This window comes from Bubalus bubalis, chromosome 6 (assembly GCF_019923935.1).
Source record: "Bubalus bubalis isolate 160015118507 breed Murrah chromosome 6, NDDB_SH_1, whole genome shotgun sequence".
NCBI classification, from domain to species: Eukaryota; Metazoa; Chordata; class Mammalia; order Artiodactyla; family Bovidae; genus Bubalus; species Bubalus bubalis.
In genome coordinates this window covers 43,017,571-43,035,067 of record NC_059162.1, presented here as the reverse complement: position 1 = coordinate 43,035,067, position 17,497 = coordinate 43,017,571, and the positions used below count along the sequence as shown (strand labels likewise).

The window sequence follows — 17,497 nt, the reverse complement described above, 5'->3', positions numbered from 1 at the left end:
AAGGATGACTTAGAGTAATAGCTTATTTGATATATAAGAACTAAATGGATACTTACTTGCTGCCCTATTGTGATTAGGAGGTTTCATGTCTGGGAGACTGGAAGAAGGAAAATGTTTCAGTCTGGAAGGCTGATTGGAAGGAAAGATGGGTTGAGTTCCAGGTGACAGAAGGACCCAAAGATGGAAAGTCCAGCAGGTAGTTGAAGATGGGAAAGACTGACGCTGGATCTCAGCTTAAAAGCCGTCTGTTTTCCATGGTGTTATCATGTAATTTGTAACAGCAGACTGGTGACTGTATCCTGGAGAGGATGTAAAGGAGTGGAGAGAGGGAGCTGAGCCAGGGTATTATAGCATACAGGAAGTTCAAAGAGAACGAAACTGAAAAAAGACTGGACTTAAGGTACCTGAGGATTGAGAGCAAGGTTTGAGAGGAACAGTTGGAATTGGAACCTGGGGTGCATGAGCTTTTAAATAAAACCAGGAAGTACAGACCACATATATGTTTTGTTCATATTGGTTCTTTCAGTGTCTGCTTTTTAATTTTTTTGACTTAATGTCCTGGCAGGGAGATAAAAGGAGGTGGAACTCAAAGCAGGCTAAATAGTTACCTGTTGCAAGACTGCTTATACTAATTGGAGGGTATTGGCAGGGTGAAATCACTAGTTATTTGGGTCACTCTGAATCAGTTATATACTGACTCTTAATCCTGAAAATAATTGAAACTCGATTACAACTTTAATGAAAATAAAACTGAACATTGATGTAATTGAAAATTATATTTCTACTAAATACTACTTAAAAAAAATCTCAGTTTCTATGCAGATTTTGGACCTCTGAACTTGGCAATGGTGTACAGATACTGCTGTAAACTAAACAAGAAACTAAAAGTGAGTATTGTGGTGATGTTTATATTTTGATATTAAACTTTTAAACTGTGAAATCTAACCAGTGGGATTGCTATGCGCGTACCATTTAGTTAGGTAATCTTGATCTTTGGAAACTGAAGTGAGTAGTTCACCTAGAAGTTGATATTGATCTACCTGACTACCCCACAAAGGACACGTTAACCTCTTTCATTTTTCAGGATCAATGGAAACTTGAGCTGAATGAAGTCATTGCAATAGTGATCTAAGAAAGAAAGCACAAATCCTTTTAGGTTGTTGTTAATGAGTCTATCAAGTTCCCTCCTAGGATGATTTTTCTGAAACCTTCAGGTCTGCTCCTAGATGCTGTTAACCAGGAGATAAAAGGGGCATGGCTCATCATTGCACAGCAGGAGTCGTGGAGCATAAGCTTTTTCTGTCTGATCAAGATTGAAATGTTTGCGTGTTTTTTGAATACCTTCCCTGTCGCATTAATAGCTGATTGAGAATAATGAACTAGCAACAGAGACTGGACTTTACCTTTTATGACAGAAATTGGGTCATACATTCACTGTTCATCTGTATGTTTTTATTTTATATGTAGCTTTCCCCCCCTCCTTGAATTTTAAACATATATGAGGAAAAGTGATATCTATACTCCTAGTTTTGGTAAACATTTCATCACATAGAAGGAAATATTTATCTTTTTCTCTCACCTTTCTAAATGAGGATCTTAAATGTTTCAATTTGGAAGGTGATATCTACACAGCAGATTAAGTGCTAACCTCTAAATTATAACACTCAGTTTAATCTTTCTGTTGGGCAAAATGTTACTGGTGTGACATAGTATAATGCCTTATACATATTATCTGCTTAGTGATAATTTTTTTACTTGATTGATTTTTATCCAACTTAAGCATGAAAAGCAAGTCTGTCATGCAGAATTTCCTGTAAAATATGAATTCACAAATTTTTGTCATTTAACTCAAAATGGTAAATGGACATGGAATGAAACTAAAGAGATATTTTTAAAGTAAACAATTATATAATGTAACATCTGTTGTAATCACCTTTGTAGGGAATTGATTTTGAATTTATTCTCTGACTTGAAAATGCATAGTATGTACATTTCTTTAACTGAACCTACTTAACATTTTTCAGAAAAGAAGCTACTCCCTGTAGTTTAAAAGATAAAGTTAAAAAATTTTTTTGAAGTAGTTTTTTATTTTTAATGAAGTTAAAATTTTTATAATCACTTAGGAAGCAAATAATATCCCCCAAAGGATTTAATAAAAATATTTAATGGATTTTTAATAGATAAGTTAACAAGGATAAGATAACTCATAAATAATTGAAATCCTTTTCTTCCTTTTGAAGACCTAGGACTTCACTTCCTTGATTAGTAGTATGTAATAGTATGTAATTGGTATATAAACTGGGTATTATAATCAACAAAGTGGAACCAGTCTACTATGTAGACTGATTGAAGAGAAAAGAATCATTATTAGGGAAACAAAACTTCTGGTCTGACTCAGTGTTCTATATGTTGTTGTCAGTCGCCCAATCGTGTCTGACTGTTAGAGACCCCACAGACTTCAGCACTCCAGGCTTCTCTGTCTCTCACCATCTCCCAACTACATAAGAGTAGATGGATTGAATTAAGATGATTTTTTTTTATCATATTCTGTACTAAACAATATGAGTAAGTGTATAAAGGACTTGTTTTGATTTGCTTTCGTTTACAAAGCTTTCTTTCAACATTATATAAATTAAATAAAGTTCAGAACAGTCCTCTAGGTTCATTTCGGTGATCAGATAATCTGATGGATGCCTGGAATGAATGACATTTTTAGCTTTAGTGCAGTTAATGGGCACCTTGTTGCTTGCTGAGGGAATGAATTTTAAATGTTAATAAGTCATGGGTTATCTCAATAAAGCATCTCAATAAAGCAGGTAGAATCTCTTTATTAGAAGAAAAAGACTTGCTTTACCAATTCAAAGCTACAGTCACTTCAGCCTTGTGGAATCTCAGTTTGCTCTAAAATAGGGATTATAGAGCTCTTAGAGGGATGGTTAGGATTATATGTCTAGAGGTTAGAAAACAGGTTTAAGAAAGTGTTATGAATTTTGAAGTCCTATACAAAAGGAAGGTAATGTTTGTGAACTCTGATCGAAACTACAATAAAGACAGTTCTTCAACAAAGTTTATGACCGCCTTCTCAGTTTCACAGCTATCATTTCCATATGAGAAAGCTATCTGATATAATTTAGGAATCTAGATGACCATTGAGTCCAGCCTTCTGGTTTCATAAGTGCAGACAGGAAAGCCCCAGAGAGGCATGTGACTTGCTCAAGGATGCAAGGTAAAGTCGGGGCCAGGTTCCCAGGCCTTGACCACATCATTCATGCTCTTTTCTCCACCTTTCCTGCTAACTGCAGCCTCTGGTTTGTCATCTTCCTGTGCTCACCCACAGCCCAGCCCTGACTCACTTCCCCTTGCTGTCCGACTATGGTCTCATAGCTCCTCTGCCTCTTTTTTGCTCCAGTGACTGTTCTGCCACTCTGGCTACTTTGCCTCCAGGAACCCAGATTCTAGGCTTTCTGATGTTGAACGTACCCTCCTTGTTACGTGCCCCATGTTGTCTCTCTTAGCCTTGTGTGATCTCCAGACCTCAGTCTCCCTATTCCTTTCACTTCCTATCCCGTCAGTTGCCTTCTGATGTCTCTTGTCTGTAACCCATGATCACTCATTTTGATGAGACCTTTGGCACCTTACTTCCGTGCCTTTTGTCTTTCTCACCTTGACAGCTCTCATCCTTCCTGGCAGGTGATTTCATGCACCAATTTACTGATTTACTGAAGATTGCAGTCCCTCTGCCTCTCCCAGCTTTGTACTTTACCCCAATCGTATTGCTGCTCCACACAAGTGCATGTGACATCTAGTCTGACTGTGAAGTGCCCTTGCCCTCTGGCTTGATAACCCCTCATTTTAAGACCTTGTTCTGGCACCATCATGTTTTGTAAGCGTCTCCTTGTGCTGCAATACAAGGTGGGAGGTGCTGCCTTGTTTTCCCATAATTCTCTGTGCATATCTCTATTATTGATGAGTTTTAATTTTACCTGAAATTATCATTTCAGTTCTAATTTGCACTTTTTAATTGCATCTTTTTCTCAGTAGACTTTGAGTCCTAGAGGATAGAGGCATGCCTTATAATTTTGTGTCTCCAAGTGTCCAGCACAAGGACGCTAAACACAAAGAAGCCTGTCGATCTTATCATGGCCCCATGACTCAGACATCCTCTTTTCCTTTGCCTCAAGAAGTTTCAAGGACCTGCCCTCAGCATTTTACATGCTCAGTGTGTGCTGATTCCTCAGTCATTTGCTATTGCACCTTGCCTACCTTACTCTACTGAAACTGCTCCAGTGACATGGTCAGTACCCAGTCTGATAGCACTCACTTGGTCCTCAAAGGCCTTTATTTCTCTGAGTAATTGGCACTATTTTAACAAATAACAGCTTCTTAGAATTCTTCTTCTGTGTGATTTCCTAAATCATTTAGGTGCATTTTATTTCCTACTTTGGAAATTTTTATTTCTCACAATAAAGCACTCATGATTTTTTCCCCTTTATTTGATACCTTATGTAGATAGGTAATATGTTACAGTACATTCTATTTATTTTAAACCCAAATTTGTTATTTTTTATATGTTAAAAGATTTTTTTCAAGTTGATGATTTGAGGTGATTTATTGCTGGTTTTGTGTGTGTGTGTGTGTCAGTACACATTCTATTCCCAATAGCCTTTGTTTTAATTTTGTGAATTAAAATGGAAAATTATTCATCAAATGTCTGCTTAGATTGGAAAACCAAAACCAGAAACCACCATCAGCAGCAGAAACCCTGTTTCCTATTTTAAACTATATTTTAAAAAGAGTAAGTATTAAAAGTTGTACAGTAATAGGTTGTAGTTTGTTATTTCTGCTCAAGAGTTACCATAAGAGAATCAGTCAAAGAAAAAAGATTTAATGAAGTGAGAACAATTTGCAAAACTGTATACATTATTTAATTTAAAATGTCTTCAATGATTAATAGGCTAGATGAAGAATTGTTAATCTGATATTTCAAAGAATCCATAAACTCTTGAAATTATATATAAAATTTTGTATGTGTTTACATTTTTCTTCTGAGAGGATTCATAACTTTTTAATAGGTTCTCAAAGGGATTTTTGGTGCACACAATGCTAAGAACTCTAGAATATAAGAGCTTCTTATTAATAATGTAGCTTGCTTTACATTAATGAAAGACAAAGTAGTGGTATTTTGAAAAGTAAAATGCCTTTTTTCATAGTTAATCAGTTAAGAAAATCTTTCAATTACTGATTTAATAACCTGACAGTTTTATAAACATAAGATGGCTGAAATGGCTTATTCTAAAATAAATACAGTTTTAACTGTTGATTTCACTTTTCATCAGAGAAAAATAAAAACCCAGCCTGGGGGTGGGGGAGGGGAGTCTAAGAGCATTGCTGAAAAAAGGGGACATTTTCTAGGGCACTGATTTTTTTTTTTTAATACCTGCTCTATGAATCAACAAGACAATCACAGTAATCTTGGGGACTTAGTTTTAAAAAGATTTAACAGAATATTGACAGAAATGTAATTTGAAGTGTACAAAATGTCCTGCGTGACCCTTTCAGGGTAAAAGGAGGAAAGGGAGTGGGAGTGGGCATGGTGAAATGGATGATTGTATTAGAACAATGACAGTACCCGGCAGATGGTGGGGGCTCAGGGAATGTCCTTGTTGCTGAATGGATCAGTGCAGTAATCCTGTCTGGCAACTGCCAGGGAAGCAGGTACTTCATCCAAGAACTCTTGATATAATGGTCAGACCACCCTCTTATTACAACTACAAAAACATGTGGAAGATTTCTTCATGAGGTTATCTTCTGTTGTAGGTTCAGGACTTCTGGGGGAAGAAAAGCAAGCTACATTCCAGAGAGAGTTCATGTAGTTTTAAAGAGGTTTATCAGGGGTGCCGAAACAGTGTGATCATACATAGAGTTTGCAAGGCCTGGAGCCTTTATGCCCATTCACAATCCTCAAGCAAGAAAACCCCCTTTTATAGAGCAACCCCAAATGCCTTCAGCTATTTTATCAGCCTGATCGAATAATCTTTATGAGCAACTGTTCTTGACATTTTGACTTCTGCTTTAATCGAGGTGCCATTTAATTGAATGAAACGTACTGGGTTTGAAACAAAATGGACCATAAAGAGACACTGTTTTCTTTTAAAAGAAACTATTCAACCTGCTTTATTTTAGCTCTGAATAAAAACGTAAACCATATTTTGTTTTGCACAGCCAAAGAAAATTTTCAAGAATATCCCTTTCCTGGGAAAGTTGGAGGTAAAACATGTAGAGGTCATGGCTGCTCATAGGAAGACCTGTTCATTTTATCGCTTTTGCAATGGGATGACCACTGATTGCTATGGAGACGCTGATTGCTGCGGCCATTACTGGGCTAGACTAGTCACCTGTAAGAGAATGATGCCTTGGTCACCATGGTCCCTGTGCTGTAATCTACTTAATCTGACCGCCATCATTGGCAGAGCTTGCTTGTTTAGGGAAGTGCATGGGCTCTGTTTTTTTTATTAAAGGGCATATTATCCAGGCTGCACTAATATCTTCTTTAGCTCAACCAGGCTGATTCACACAGCTTGATGAAACACCACATTCTAACCACACGACTTGAAGATTTTACTTTTAAGCATGGCAAGCAACTTGACCAAATGGCTGCCCTCTGAAAATCTGTGTCTTTAAATTGGCCATTAACTCTTTTGTTTTTGTATTTTCTGGCTTTGAGCTTAATTGTATCCCCTTTGATTTTGAATGGTTATGTAGTTTGTAGTCTCCTGACCTAACTGAAGAAGTGCATGATTTGTGTCTCTCATCATAATCCAAGGATAGCCTGGTGGTTCTGTGATTTGTGTAACATGTCATCATTTTCTCTCTCTCTGAGTTGCCGTGGCTTGTTTTTCACAGTGACCTCACTAGAATGCAACCTTTCACATAGCTTTCCTTCCTGAGATAGAAAATGTCTGCCTGGGGTCAGTATCCTCATTTTCATTTGTGTTTTTCTACGATTGCAGTCATTGTACTTTGGTTTACAAGTACCATCAAACATTTATATGCTGTGTTACATACTCTTATTATGATGTGCATAAGAGTAGTAGAACTTTAACTCTCACTCAGGGAAACAGTATAGGTCTGGAAAGTTCCATAGCTTTGCTTAGGTTAATTGATAGATGTTCAATACTGAATCCCATCTTTTAGCTAGTATTTTTTTTACCTTGTTAAATGAAACAGTTATTGTATCTGTAATTAAGATCACTCCATTGGTCCTTTCTGTGCTATGAATGCATCCCTAGGTAGTTATTCTCTTCTGTTAAGCCTTGGCCCATATTTTTCCCTCATTTGGCATCAGATATTCATTAGACTGTGAGCCTTATGAGGCTAGAGACTGGGGTTCTGCTCCCCTTGTTACCATGTTGCTCAGCTCTGCGCTTGACACACAACAGCTACTCAGTTCATGCTGAGAGAACCATTAGAACTTTCTTCAGCTGCAGTATCCCAGTACCCAGATTCAGCAAACTGATTACCTGTGGGCTGCTTTCAGTCCACAGACATTTTTTTGGGAAGGGAGCCTGAATGCTGTTTAAAAATTTTGAATTCATGGTCAACATTGCAATTTATGAAATTCTTCCTTCATTAAACTATGAATTTCTGGCTTCTGTTAAATATTGTAGCATCTGATTATGGGCCCAGACTCCTGCACGAGAGCTAGGTCTGCTTCGGGCATACTTTTCTAGTTTGCCAACTGACCCACTTCAAATTCTTGGCCTCTCAGAGCATCTGAATTTGGAACCTCTGGAATTACACCATTTAAAGCAGTTTGGTTACTGAATCAGTAAAGGAACTTTTTCCTTAGGTGTTACCAGCTGGAATGTAATAATTTACAAATTGTAATAAATTTTTCTGAGAACCTGGGGAAATGTGTTTTTTATAACATGCTTTAAAAAATCATATGGCATGATTTGGAGTTCCTAAAAGAATTTAAATGTCTTTTGGAGCTACTTGACTAGATGGACAATATGTTAGGGTCCATATAGTACATTTCCAGGTGTCGGGCTTATTCACACATTTTCATGCAGCTCTTTTTCAAGATTTAGCAATATGTTAGCACAGTGGAGTTCAGTCTGTGGTCCCTGGACCAGCAGCCTCAGTATCACTGAGGAACTTGATAGAAATGCAACTTCTTGGGCTCTTCCCTGCTAAATCAGAAACTAGGGGTGGGGCCCAGCAATCTGTGTTTTAATAAGCCCTCCAGGTGACTCTGAACCAGTCTGTTAAGAGAATGAAATGCAGCATAATAATATAGTAATAAAATATAATTTAGATTGAAATTTAGTTAGTTTTTTTAATTTCTGAAAAGTTTTAAAATTATTGACCAGTTCAACCTGAGAATTATTTAAATTTCGAACCATGAAACTTGTCATGGCCTTATGATTGAGAGTTAAGGTTTACACATGTTATCAAGCTCAGAGAGTTCTGAATTTCTCCTGTCCGCCACACTTGCAGAGAGCGTTCAACTCTCTATGATCTGACCTTGGAGCTCTGGGTCAAGTGTGGTAAGCCAGGACCTCTATGGCTGCAGGCTTATATTCTCTTGGTAAAAGAGAAACCACTGCTTGCCTGTTACACTGTAGCCTTGCCCAGAACCTCCTGTTTGGGATTTGCCGCGTCTGGTCAAACTGGACCCCTCTGGCCCTGTTCTGCTGCTTTGAGAAATGATGGAATGTAGCAAGTGATCAGTAAATATTAGGTGGTTGTTGCTGTTATTATAGAGGAGAGTCCACTTAGTTAAGAAGATTCAGAAGGCTATATATTCCAGTTTCTAGATATAAATCTACAATATAGTATAAATAGTGGCTGCACATTATAATTTGCAATGAGTCATATGCAGTCTTGCTGCACAGCAGACGAACAGTCCAGAGGTCGTAGTATTCCTTCTGTGACATCCTCCCCTTTATATTTAAGACTATATTCATTTGTTTTACTAGTTTATAACTTTGCTTTGCTGTTGTACACAGTGTCTTTATAATCTCAAAGCTCTTCATGTAAAGCAGGAAGAATCTGTAATAGAGCAAGGAACTCACTGGAAGCCAGAGGTGATGGTATGATTTAACAAGTAATGTCCATGAGGGCTTTGGCCAGCACACTGGACTCTAGAGGAGACAGGCCAGGTAAGGAAAAGGCAACTGTCCAATTTGGAGGCAGGAAGTTCTCTTGATATTAGGGCACAACTTGAGAAAAGACATACAGGGCTCATTTATAAAACAGAGTCCTGTGGCTGCACACTGTACCTTTCTTCTCTTGTGTGGTAAAGTTCTACCATGAAAGTTCTCAAAGGATGAGCCACATGTTCCTCTAAAGGCACTTCAGTCATCAGTGTCTCCAATGGACGGTATTGTTCCTTCTAGAGCAGTTTGATATATAATAGGTAGTTTGTGTATGTGTGTGTGTTTTAAAGAAAAAGGGCATGTTTAATATTTGGAAGGCGGAAACATTAAAGAGTTTGTGTACATCAGCCCGATCATGTAAAGCACCACTAGACAATTGGCAGAATGTTTTGTTATCCCTGAAAAATTCATGTGAGTAGCAGAATATCTCCTCTGTTGAACAGCATTGCTGCTGCAAGACTGGGGCAGGCTGACCCGTAAGAGGAAGGCCTGGCTGTGACAAGGAGGGAAATTAGGACAAGGCTTGTAAGGTCTAAGCTTTTCTCTGTTGTCCTTCACTTTGAATTAGTTTTGATTCCCTGAGTGAGAACTCAACTCTGTGTGACCTGAGATACTGGCCAAGCTTCACTGAACAGATCGGTTTTTGACTGTGTGCTTTTGAGAGTTAACTGAGAAAAACACTAGAATTCCAAAATCGCTAAGCAAAATAAATACTAGGAGTTTTAGAAACATCCCTGGAAATCAGATAGAAAACTCTCATTTAAAAAAGTTAGTTATTGTAATATACTGTATGGTGACTACAGTTGATAATACTCGATTGTAAATGTGAAAGTTGCTAAGAGAGTAAGTCCTGAATGTTCTCATCACATGAGAAGAAAATTTTGTGAATAGGTATGATGACAGATGTTTTAAAAAGTCAATTATGTTTCCATCTCATAGGCAATTTCCAATAGGAGGTATTTTAAAATAGTTTAAGTTTCTCGGTAGATTTTATTAAGACTATTCCTTATCTGATGCAATTTCTTAAAGCTTTTAAGGTAAATTATAAAGCCCTTAAAATTTTAATTTGTATTATATTTACTTAAAAATTATATAGAGAGTGAAAAGAAAATTTCCTTCAGAATTCTGTCCTCAGTTTAATGGTTCCCATTGCAGGGTGGTGCTCTGCACTCCAGATACTTTAGAATTAGAGAGAAAAGCAAACAAATACAGAAAATTCAAGAACGAGCCAACAGTAAAGACCATTGGTGATAAAAGTACAGCAATATGAGTTTGTCACTGTTGGCAAGTAGATTTGTAAAATAAATTTAATTCCACATTATTTAATGATAAGTAGTTTGTCATGAAACCTAAACTCTTAGTAGAAAAGAGCCTCTAGATAGGTAATTTAAACTTCCTCACAGGTGTGTTAGAGAGTCAGGAAATAAAAATAGTGAGAGACTGGGAGCCAGAAGAGCTGAGTCTTTGTGTTCCATCCGACTCATGTTAATGGAGGCCTGGGCTTTGTAAGGCATTCTTTAGGTGGCTTGGGATTTAGGGACCATAGAAGAAGCTTAGGTTTTAAGAGCCTTGATTCTCCTTTGAATAAATAAAATATAACTTATTGATGGAGATAAATCACTGGCAAAAACAAAGACACAAACAAGAAATGTCCAGTAGATAATATAGTTCCAGTGGAGGAAGCAAGTAGGCAGGTGTCAGGACCATTGATGGTGACCTTGAAGTCTTTAGATAACTTGTGTGCATTAACTTGACTGAACGGAATCGAATAAAATGTACTCTTTTATTTTTTAAATGAACTCAAACTTTATTTCATAGGGGTATTTTAGTAAGCTTGTTTGGAAATAAGGACTTTGGTACTAAGATACTCTCTTAGAGGCAGACACTTATTTTTCAAAGTTTAATTTCAAAGAGCAATGCTATTTTCAGAATATGAGCCTTGGTTATCAAAGACATGCCTGAATTGGGGCAGTGAGGGTTTCCAGGCTCACAACCATGAAACTCATTTTCTTTGGTTACATGTTAAAGCCAGAATGTTGCAGTTTCATCTTAGAATTGACTTCAGAGTTTTCAAAGAGTTTCTTTTCCTTATAGAAAATAGCAGGGTAAAGAAAGGTATATAGTTGAGTTCTTACGTTTTTAAGAAGAAAGAAAGTGAAGTCACTCAATCATGTCCGACTCTTTGTGACCCCATGGACTGTAGCCTACCAGGCTCCTCTGTCCATGGGATTTTCCAGGCAAGAGTACTGGAGTGGGTTGCCATTTCCTTCTCTAGGGGATCTTCCCAGCCTAGGGATTGAACCCAGGTCTTCTGCATTGCTGCTGCTGCTGCGTTGCTTCAGTCGTGTCCGACTCTGTGCGACCCCATAGACGGCAGCACACCAGACTTCCCGTCCCTGGGATTCTCCAGGCAAGAACACTGGAGTGGGTTGCCGTTTCCTTCTCCAATGCATGAAAGTGAAAAGTGAAAGTGAAGTCTCTCAGTCATGTCCGACTATAGCGACCCCATGGACTGCAGCCTACCAGGCTCCTCCGTCCATGGGATTTTCTAGGCAAAAGTACTGGAGTGGGGTGCCATTGCCTTCTCCTCTTCTGCATTGCAGGCAGATGCTTTACCTTCTGAGCCACCAGGGGCTTCCCTGATGACTCAGAAGCCTCATTATCTACATTTTTAAAGGGGCTCTCAAAGCAGATATTCTGTGGGTTGTAGTCAGTGTGTAAAGTATAAAAAGCTGCTTTGGCAGTAGCAATGAATTTATAGATAAATGTTGAAATGCATTTATGTGTCTATATTCTGAGAATCATTTGTCTGTTTTGAAATATGAAGAAAACCAAATAACTGTTTTGAAATATGAGGAAATCAAGCTGTATCATGTTTTCCTTGTTTTATGTTTGAGTTTATTAATAATTTTATTTTATTTTAATGGATCTTTTAATTTTTGCCTTCTTTTCATGTTTAGCATGTATACAAAATACTGTGTTGCTTATTTTGGATTTGTTTGAGCATGCAGCATATTGGCTGGCAAAGAGCAGCGGGTGCTTAATAACTGTTCGTTTGAATCCATAAATTTAATGTATGGCTATTGTGTTAAGATGTTTGCTGGCATAATCCTTTTGATGGTTCATCTTTTTCCATTAATCATTTATTTTCAGATAATTAAATGGGGATTTTTATAGAATGTTAGAAAAAGAAAATATTAATATTGATACTCTAGTTAATATAGGCATTTAAAATTTTTTTAGAGAGGAAAATAGATTGATACTCTAGTTAATATAGGCATTTAAAATTTTTTTAGAGAGGAAAATAGATTGGTTGGCACATTTAAAAACAAATGGCATAATGTAAAAAGTAAAGATAACTTTTCTGGGAGTGAATATGGTATGCTAGGGAATGAAAAATGATGAATAAATTTTACATGCAAGATCAAGTATAAATCTTCAAAAATGATTCTGGCTAATAAAGATCACAATAATTTAATTATTTCCTACTGTATAAGTCTCCTTTCTTGGAGAGAAACATATTTGATATAGTGTCAGTTCTTATATGGTGATTGAGCTATAAAATGTCTGAGCTGGTAACCTTCCATCCTGTAATACTTATACACCGATGCCCCAGAAATTAAAAAATTGTTAAATGTCACTGATTATGACATGTCTCTGTACTTTAAGAGATGATGTTTTTTGTACATTGTTTCTGTGGTCACACTAACTCTTTTATTCCCTCTTTCTAGTCATACAGTTTATCGAGAAAGAGAATAGTGCACTACACCTGTTTTGACCAACGGAAAAGAGCAAATGCTGCATTTTTGATAGGTGCTTATGCCGTAAGTACTTTTTTCGTGATTCTTTTCTATAATCAGGCCACTGGAATATTAACACTGTCAAATAAAATCCAGGACGCTTTTTCAGTGGATTTGGGAGATGATGAAGATTATTAGCAACTTGCAAATTGATCTGGAATGGAAAGCGTGGACCGATATTGATGAACCATTTACTCTTGGGTCTTCTTTTCCAGTAGCTCATGAGAGAATCTTGGGACTACAACATATAGCTTGTATTCCACAGTTGTATAGGTGTTTTATAAAAAGAAAGGATATTTACAGGAAAAAATATATAGTAGAAGATGATTAAAGACTGTTAAGGGTTTCCTCTTAGGAATAAGGAAATCTTTGATTGCATGGGGGAGGATTATTATTATTGTCAGTCCCTTTATCCATCTATACAAGTGTTTACGGTAAGCAAGCTGAATATAAATCCTGCATATATTACAGCTTCCCTAATAACTAGACATGGCTTTTCAAAATTAATCTTGATTAGAAATTTTGTCCTCTGAAATGTAAATGTGAGTTCCACATGAATGTGCTACACAATTTTGGTGTGGACACTTCTAAAATTTTCTATACATACTAGGATTGGGCAGGGAGGGGAGAGAGGTGTCCTTTTTCCTTCTCATCCTTCGGGAGAGTCTGTGTCTCTAAAGCCTGGAAGCTCACTACTATGTGACCTTTTAAGGGCCTCCTTCTGAAGACCTTGACGGAAGGAGGCACCAGCTACCAGACATCAAACTCTGCCACATCAAACCAAAAGCTCTGGGGGGAAAGCCCAGCTGTGCTGTTGCAGAGACTGTCAGCCGTTGCACGGTGTGGGCTGAGAACAGTGGCAGGCTGACAGCCAGCCTGCGACCTGGGGCCTTGTTTCCAAACGGAGGTATCCAGCTCTGCCCACCATTTCTCATCAGGATGTGGCTACCAGAAAGCCTTGGGCCATCCCTGGTGGTACCTTTCTTTCTTGCTCCGTAGACAGCATGCTCTAGTGCTTGGAATCATGACTAAGAATCAGAAACACCGCTTTTCATCCTGAAGTGGCTCTGGGATGATGGGTAAACCACTTTATCTTTCCTAGCTTTACTTAGTTTCCTTATCTGTTAAATAAGAGGGTTGGATATAATGAGCTCTAAGTTTCCTCCCAGTTCTGAGGATACTAGGATTATTTGTAGCGCCAGCCAGGCTCTTGCTTTTATTTGGAGAGCATGCATGAAAAGCTGGCCGTTGGCATGAAGGTTCAGTGAAGTGCTGGTAAGCTGAATTAAACTGGCATGCTTATTTTTCACTTTACCTTTGATGACTGCTATTTATTTGAAACTGATAATTGACACTGTGTATTTAGAATATGGAGAGTCTGTAATAACCTCTGGATTCAGGCCATGTAAACATCATGTCTTGCTGAGGGGTTTTGTCCTACCTTTGAGCGTGTTATTTCTTGAGGCCTTTATCACAAGTAATTGTCAGGAAGAGGCGTCTGCTGCTCCCGCCTCTCCTTCCTCCTCTTCCCCTCTCTCCCCACTTCTTTCACTTTTTTCTTTCTTGTGCCTGTCCTTCCTGTTTTTAGTGACATCCTTAAGTTCAGCATGGTACCTTAGGGATTTTGATTGGAAGTTTAATTCTAACAGATGTGTTGAGCTTGGGGGTAAAATATATCTTCTAATGCAGAAGTTTCCACCACTATAAAGCAATCAAATGAGAAGAAAGAAGTCTGGGGAAGTGCTGAGGGCAGCTTGAGCTTGTCTTACAGGCTGTTACAGTCCTGAGAAGTAGGGTAATTATTCTTGTATTAGTCATTTCCCAATTGATTTTCTTTTCTAATTTTAGAAATGTGTTCCCCAGGAGGCTTTTGGACACAACACTTAATAAAAATGAAAACCAGGAGTTGCAATCTTTCCTGAAAGAGAATTTTATGCTTTACTTTGTATTGTATGTGTGTGTTTAATTGTTGATTCTTAATTTTTAAGATATCTTAAAAAGACAGTAGTGGCATTATACATCTCAGCTAAGTTTCACATATATTACATTATTGCTATTGGGATAAGTCATAATCTCCCAGGGGAATCTTCTTGGACATAAAAGACTTTGATTTTGGAGCAGCTGTGTAGTCAAATGGCATGAACCATGTACCTGTGTTTTTTTTTCAGAGTCCCCAGCAGTAAAGGTGTCACCCTTTTTGAAATGTGGTTATCATTCTTCTATCAAGGGGCATTGACTACTAAAAATATTTTGTACTAAGACAAGACTTTTTCTCTGAACCTTAGTTTTCTCATTAGTAAAATTTGGTTAGTACCAGGGTTTTCTAGTCTGTCTCACAGGATTATTATCAAAATCAAACATCTAACTGCTGGTTGGGTAGCCCCATATCATATATCTAAATGATCTCTCACATTTATTGTGGTACAATTTTTAAAAATTTATTTTTAATTGGGGGATAATTGGTTTACATTGTTGTGTTGGTTTCTGTTGCACAGCAACATGAATCATCTGGAAGTGTACATATAGCCCCTCTGTCTTGAGCCTCTCTCCCACCCCACCCCTCACCCCTCTAGGCTGTCACAGAGTGCCAGGCTGAGCGCCCTGTGCTATACAGGTACTTCCCATTCGATATCTGTTTCACACTTGACGGTATGTATGTGTCAGTGTTTCTCTCGGTTCGTCCCACCCTCTCCTTCCCCCTATGTCCACAAGTCTGTTCCCTACATCTGCCTCTCTAATCTTGGTGGACAGTCTTACTCCTCCTCTCCACAAATCTATTTATTCTCCTACTCATTGACTTTTTAAGTAAATGAGCTACCATCAGCAACTTACTGAATCAAAGGATAGTAATCATTTTGATTCTTGTCTCCTCCACATTATACTCATCAGTAATTTCTAACTGTAATACATGTACTGAGTCAGAATGCTTCTTTTCATCTCTGTTGCTGTCACCAGTCCAAGCCGCTGTCACTGTTCACCTGGTGACCACCACAGCTTCATATGTTGTCTCCTTTTCACACCCTCGCTTTCCTTTAATTCGGTTGCCACACAATCATCAGAGTAATGTTCTAAAACTATAAATTTGATCATTACCCTCTTTCAAATCTGTCTAATGTTTGCTCACTGTTCTTGGCATGAAATTCAGCCTCTTTACCCAATGCCATTAAGATCTTCCCTCATCTAGCCCTTTCTACCTCTGTGATCTCCTTACTCTAGATACCTTTTAACCATGACATCACAAGCTTATTCCCACCACAAGGCTTGGTATTTCTGTTCTCTCTCTCTGGAATGTTTTTACCTCAGACATATACATTCCTTCTTCCTTCTGATCTTATATCACCTCCTCAGAGAGACTTTCTCTCGAGTTTTACCTTGCTTCCCCCACCTCCAGTATCCTCTGGCCCTTGATGTTTCATTTATTTTTACTGCACTCTACTACTTGAAACTCTCAGATCTGTTTGTGTACTTACTTGTTTATTATCTCTTTCCTAGACTATAAAGTAGGGACCTTGTCAGTTTTGTTCATTGCTGTGTCTAGGAAATGATAAAATATTTAATCAAGAGTTAGGCCCAGGCATTCACTAGTTGAACTGGAAGCTGGCCACAATGGAGCCTTCCTGCTGTGCTGAATCATGGGGAAGTCCAGGGTGGAGGGTGTCCCAGGGAAGAGACAAGGTGGCTAGCAATGGGGGATGGGAGGGGGCTGCGCTGGGTTATTTGCCACTGGTATGAAACTGTTTCAGTACTTGAACACTGAGCATCAGTTTAGAACTGTGCCTAGTTGGTGGCAGGTGCTCCATAAATACCTACTGAATGAATGAATAATGAAATGATAAAATATGAAAGAAAGAAGGAAGATAACTTCCTTTGGGTCACTTCAGAGAGAAACTGAAAACGATCAAATGGAATTAATTGGATATAGCTTAAAGTTGTATCTTCCTCATTACTAGAAATACTTGCAGTAATGACTGAGCCAACCATGGCGTTTAAAAATGCAGGATCAAAGTAAAGGTTATGGACCAAGGGAAGTGTCTGTATACAAAGTCACATCACTACTTTACTTCTCTTTTTTCTCTTTTGATAAACTTTTTTTCATTTATTTTTATTATGGTGAAATACACATATCATGCAATTTACTATCTTAATCATTTTTTCTTTGTTTCTTTTTAAATTATTTTTTAATGAGTTATAACTGACATAACATTATGTCAGTTTCAGAGGTACAATAAAATGATTCAATATTTGTATACATTACAGTATGATCACCACAACAAATCCAGTTAACATCTGTTGCCATATATAGTTACCAAAAATCTTTTTTTTTGATGAGTCTTAAGCATTTTTAAGTGTATAGTTAGTTCAGTGGTGTTAGGTACATTCATATTGTTGTACAATTATCATACCTTGCTTTTGAGTGGGACAATTTGTGCAAACATTATGTACCTGTAGAGTCAGGGCTTCCTGTGGTTTCTCTGTTAAATCGACTTTAAGAATGTCACAGAAGCTTTCTTTTTTGTGTGTTTCTCTTTCCTTATC

At 37.8% G+C, this 17,497-nt stretch overlaps 1 protein-coding gene across 7 annotated transcripts in view; it reads left to right on the top strand.

The window, feature by feature from the left end:
• The window catches only part of CDC14A (cell division cycle 14A), a 187,345-nt gene that overhangs the window by 20,904 nt on the left and 148,944 nt on the right, over positions 1-17,497 (top strand). For 4 of the 7 annotated variants that reach the window (XM_044944639.2, XM_025288205.3, XM_044944638.2 and 1 more), the window contains exons 3-5: positions 812-887; positions 6,223-6,267; positions 12,893-12,985. The exons of 1 other annotated variant lie outside the window; for it this stretch is intronic. In XM_044944639.2, coding sequence (XP_044800574.2) covers positions 812-887; positions 6,223-6,267; positions 12,893-12,985 — 214 coding nt within the window. The remainder of the gene's footprint in view (positions 1-811; positions 888-6,222; positions 6,268-12,892; positions 12,986-17,497) is intronic. 2 more of the 7 variants (XM_025288204.3, XM_045166069.1) reach the window with 1 other exon arrangement.